This window comes from Gavialis gangeticus, unplaced genomic scaffold (assembly GCF_001723915.1).
Source record: "Gavialis gangeticus isolate Ggan-Ray unplaced genomic scaffold, GavGan_comp1, whole genome shotgun sequence".
NCBI lineage: Eukaryota > Metazoa > Chordata > Crocodylia > Gavialidae > Gavialis > Gavialis gangeticus.
In genome coordinates this window covers 81256918-81261778 of record NW_017729025.1, presented here as the reverse complement: position 1 = coordinate 81261778, position 4861 = coordinate 81256918, and the positions used below count along the sequence as shown (strand labels likewise).

Below are 4861 nucleotides of genomic sequence, written 5' to 3'. Positions count from 1 at the left end.
CTTTTCCTCCGGCTCCCCACATATCTGAAAAAGGACTTTTTATTGTCCTTGATGCTTGAAGCTAGTTGGAGTTCAGTTGCAGCCTTGGCTTTCCTGGTTTGCTCCCTGCAGGACTGGACCAGTGCAGAATAATCCTCCTTGGAGGTGAATCCCATCCTCCATCCTTTGTAGGCCTTTCTTTTTAGCCTTAGGAGGTCTGCTGGGTCCCTGGAGAGCCAGGGGGGCTGCTGTCCTCTTGCTGCCTTTCCTCTGAGATGGAATAGACTTAGCTTGTGCACTGAGGATCGCTCCCTTGAGGAGCAACCACCCTTCTTGAACTCCCCTCTCCCTGGGTGATTTCAGGCAGGCTCCTGTTCCTAGTTGTCTGGTGTGTAACCATATAAAATGTCTATCCTTGATTAATTAGCATGGTAAATATTTATTTTGCAATTAACTCATGTTGATGTGCAGGAAGAGACATTTTCCATATGTGATAGACGTCTCCTCCTGATTTAGTCCAAGGACACGTATGTTTTTCCTGGCTGTTAATCAGTTTCTTGACATGTTCCAAACTGGATAACCTCTTGTTACTGAAGAAGGTAACTCATTCAAATTAGAAATTTCTGATAACCAGTAATGAGCAGGTTCATTAACAGGATTTTCCCCATCAATTTCTACTTGGGACTCTCTCTTGATTTACGCAACTAAAAGAATGCTTTGATGATGCCGAGCTAAGGGTATAAAAAGGCAGTAAAACAGCAAACAGCGTGTGCGCTTCAAGAGTGAGAAATCTCTCTAACACCAGTTGCTGATGTGACCAACTTACTCAAGAAGTTGAAGAGAACCAGACTGCCTCTTTGTTGTCTGTTTGGTGAGAAATCACCACTTTATAGCTAATTACTGGGACTTTGATTTGGTTTGGGTTCACTTGACTTGATTTTGAATACCTGTAGTAAATAAAGTTTTTCTGTCACTTATCGAATGAGGTGTCATGTCAATCCTTGGACTGGTCCAGAATCCTAGGTTTTTATTTGCTAACAAGCCAGAGGTTGAGCACCTCTGAAATAGGTTATTAATAAAAATATCAATAAATCCTTTGTTCTCTGGGGAATGCAAAACACCAATATGTGGAACTCCAGGTTTGGAAAGGGAGATTTTTGACAAGGATAAACTAGAATAAATTACGTTAAAGCATTATATAAGCTGATAAAATGAAGCAGAGCAGGTCTGAGACAAGACAGAATCCATCTCATATCCTGACCAAGAGGTCATATGTAGAAAATTTAAATTTCTCTTAATCGTACCATACCAATGACTGTGGCACGTAGGCACAGCTTAATGGTCTCCCAACTGCAGCTTGTGGGAAATGCAATGCATACAAATGCCTTCACCTTTAACACTAGCACATGACCTTTTGAAATAACAGACCCTAAACTGAAATGCCCTTAGGCACAGGCTGTACTCAAAACTTTGGCCAACAGGCTTTACTTTAACTAAACACGCTTTCAGAGCTCTTTAAAGGTGCACTTCGAGAACTGTGTAAGACCCTCAACCTTACCTGCCGCTGTCGAACTTGCTCATCAATCCTTTTGGACACTTCTAGAGTCTTGGCAAACATGAGCACACCAGAAGTCATGCGGTCAAGCCGGTGAATAGTGTGCAACTCTTTGAGGTTATGCTCTTTGCCCAAGATGAAGATGACAGTGTTGTGCCGAAATCGGCCACATGGGTGTACTGGCAAAGAAGAAGGTTTGTCCACGACAACCATCTCATCATTCTCTGCCAAAACCTGGATAGGCTGAGCAGTGACTGGAGGCTCATGGCGATGCGCAGTATTCCTCAGGAAGTCATTATTCTACAAGTGAAACAAAATTACTGGAAGAGAGAATCTCCCAAAGTGTCCTTTTCATTAGAAATAGGGAACATATGTATCCTCCATTCCAGCACAAGTGGGGATTCAATAGTGGTTAAGAAACAAACCAAAAATATATTGGAAAATAGGATATACTGCAATGACTCAGCATATTGGGCCATCCAATTCAATTACCTGCTTCAAGCAATGATACTGTGCTTAATGTTTCTTAGAAAAGGGAAAACTCAACACAACCCACTGCTGTTATGCAAAACTACCCTTTTTTTCTCCTCAGAGTAAATTTTATCTTACTTGCTGCAGGTTTGATGCTGTAGGTTCTGGAAAACTGTTTCCTTTTACCTTTAGTTTTGAAGCTGTACTTTAAGTTACACAGCACTTTCCAAAAAGATAAAATGTTACTTTTAAACTCCTGCAGCAGTGAATTCTGCTGACAGGTTTCTTGCGTAAGTTTATCTGCTCCTAACACCAACAGACTCCTTACTTTCCAATTATGGCATTTACAGAGGCTACTGCATTTTTACATAGCACCCCAAGACACCCTGCACCATGATAAAATATTCAAGTTAGCTCTAGAACAAGCAGAATAAGCATCTGTACCCAAGTTTGATTAGATTATGGCTTGTTAGCCTGTGTCCACTGCCACACTAATGCAGTTGCATAGCTTCCATTTCCAGAATGAGTGCACACAGATATAGCGGGGCTCTCTCTGCACAGCCCAGACTTGCACCCTTGTACTCTTGTGTGTGACCTGTCCCATTTTATCAAGCCAGGAAGAGACAAAACCCCATCTTGCGTGATGTCATCATCACAAGTAAGTCTTGCCTACACACTGACAGACCACCTCAGCAGCTCCTGAATGCAACTGAAAAAAAGTAGCACAGGAACAGTGATGAGCTGACATCACACATCAGCTCCGTTTCTCTGGCACATGCGCTCTGCCTACTACAGCAGCTATAGCCAGGAGCTAGCGAGCAAATTTATTGCTTGACATTCAGCTAATTTCAAGACTTATTCTGGGCTCTTTAGCGTGACCTTTATTTCAGGCCCTAGCTGAAAATCTGAAAGGCAGATACCCGACCTCCACACCAGGCTGGATTGAAGGCTGCCGTTGGCAATGTTCATGGGCAAACTGGAACATAGCAGCTCTCGGCTGTCACTTGCTTTTCAAGTGTGGAAAATACAGCACAGCTGTTCTTGTGTGGCAAAGAGCTGGGGAAGCTCATCACCGGGCAGAAGGGCACTGACATGGCAGACTCCCAAGCTCCCTGCCACACTCCTCAGAGTGCTGCCATGCCCACCTCCCCTCGCTGCCAAGATGAGCTGCCCCCCACGAGCTTTTCCAGCTCCTCTGCTGACCCTGGGGCCTGAACCAGCAGTTTTTCTTTGATGCAAGGACCTGCTGCCGCCGGGCCCGAGAGCCCGGCGGGGCGGAGCAGGCCGCGCACCTTGAGCACGACGTCGAGGTCCCGCACGGGCTGCTCGTTGAGGCGGAGGCGGCCGGCGCGGGCGGCGACGCGGTAGTAGGCGAGCGGGTGGGAGCGGAACTCGGAGGCGAAGACATGCAGCAGGCTCTTGCCCACCCAGCGGCCCTTGCAGTAGGTCTGGAAGTCGAAGTAGTAGGGCCGCACCTTGCGCAGGCCGCCCTCGAAGTAGTAGCTAGTCTCGGCGAAGTGCGCCTCGCTGAAGCTCACGCCCGGGTTCCGCTTCCGCGGCGGCGGCACGAAGCGCTCCACCCCGCCCGCCTGCAGCCGCCGCCTCTTGGCCGCGGGCGGCGCATCCTCACGCTCGCCGCCCTCCCGGCACGGCTCGCCCGCTGCCGCCTCCGCCATTGCCCTGCTGCTCTGGACCGACACCGGGCACAGCCTCCCCAGCCGCAACATCAGTAGCAAGCGCCCACATGGCCCCGCCCGACGCCGAGCTGTGACGCGGACCAATCGCCTCTCTCGGCGCTCGGATTGTGCATCGCCCTGCGACGCTGCGGTCGTAGGCCCCTTGGGCCCAGCAGCGAATGCGATGCCGGCCCCGCTGTTGGAGGAAGTTGACGCAAAGCCCCGGGTGTGCTGGAGCCCACCTCACGTGCAGCCCAGCGGGGGTCGGAGCAGGGAGCTGCCACCCCGCCTGGAGCCCACTGGGGACGCGGCTCGGACTCCTGCCCTGGCGGGAGCGCGGGTCCCTCCTCCTCCTCCAGCTCCAGGCTCTGCTCCACCCGTTCCCAGCGGTCGGCTCGGCCTCAGGCAGGGCTGGGCAGGGCGCTGCGGGAGCTGGTGCTGCGCCTCACACCATCCCTGCCCAGGCCTCCGGCTCAGTCTCCCTGTGACCTGCGGGCAGCTCTGCCCCCCCAGGGAGTCCCGAGCGCTGCACCACTCCGCTCTGCTCCGGCAGTGCACGGGGAGGGGACTGGGCTGCGTTGAGGAGCGTGGTCCCCTCAGCCTGAGCAGGGGTGCACTACTTCCAGCCACCTGCAGCCGGGTGGGCAAGCAGAGGCAACAGTGCCCCCTACCAGCTCTCTGGGGCTCTCCCCAGGAAGGGAGATATCAGCTTCATGCCCTTGGTACAGCAATGATGCTGGCTCCCTGCTGCCACAGGTTTGAGTCCCCCCACAAGTGTGCACAGCTTGGGAAGCATGTGCAGAGCTCTGCCAGTGTGTGCTAGGCTTTGCATGGCTGTGCCAGTACCAGTAGTTCAATTCAAAATTAAAAAATGCAATTAGTTACATTTTATTTTTCACCACTGCTGCCAGCCTGCCTGGTACACTATGCCATTCTGCCTCTGCTTGCAGCAGCACTGCTGACTTACGGTAATCATATATGACAGTCCCCACCTCCACCTAAAAGGCCCCCAGGGCTGGTTCTACATGACAGCAGCATCACTGGGCACCATGTGACAAGAGGCACTACATCACACCACAACATCCAGCTGCAGCTGTGGTAGCTAAACAGCCTGATCTTTAAATGGGTGGCACTTTTATTTTCTCCTATTCCCCATCAACTCACATATTCATAATTAATA

The 4861-nt window shown here is 50.8% G+C and overlaps 1 protein-coding gene across 1 annotated transcript in view; it reads right to left on the bottom strand.

The window, feature by feature from the left end:
• RPUSD2 (RNA pseudouridylate synthase domain containing 2) overlaps nt 1–3747 on the bottom strand; it is an 8867-nt gene extending 5120 nt beyond the window's left edge. The window contains exons 1-2 of the mRNA XM_019519006.1: nt 3298–3747; nt 1538–1834 (exon numbers count right to left, since the gene is read on the bottom strand). Of these exons, the coding sequence (XP_019374551.1) occupies nt 1538–1834; nt 3298–3732 (732 nt within the window). The 5' untranslated portion in view covers nt 3733–3747. The remainder of the gene's footprint in view (nt 1–1537; nt 1835–3297) is intronic.
• Between the last annotated feature and the right edge of the window lie 1114 nt (nt 3748–4861).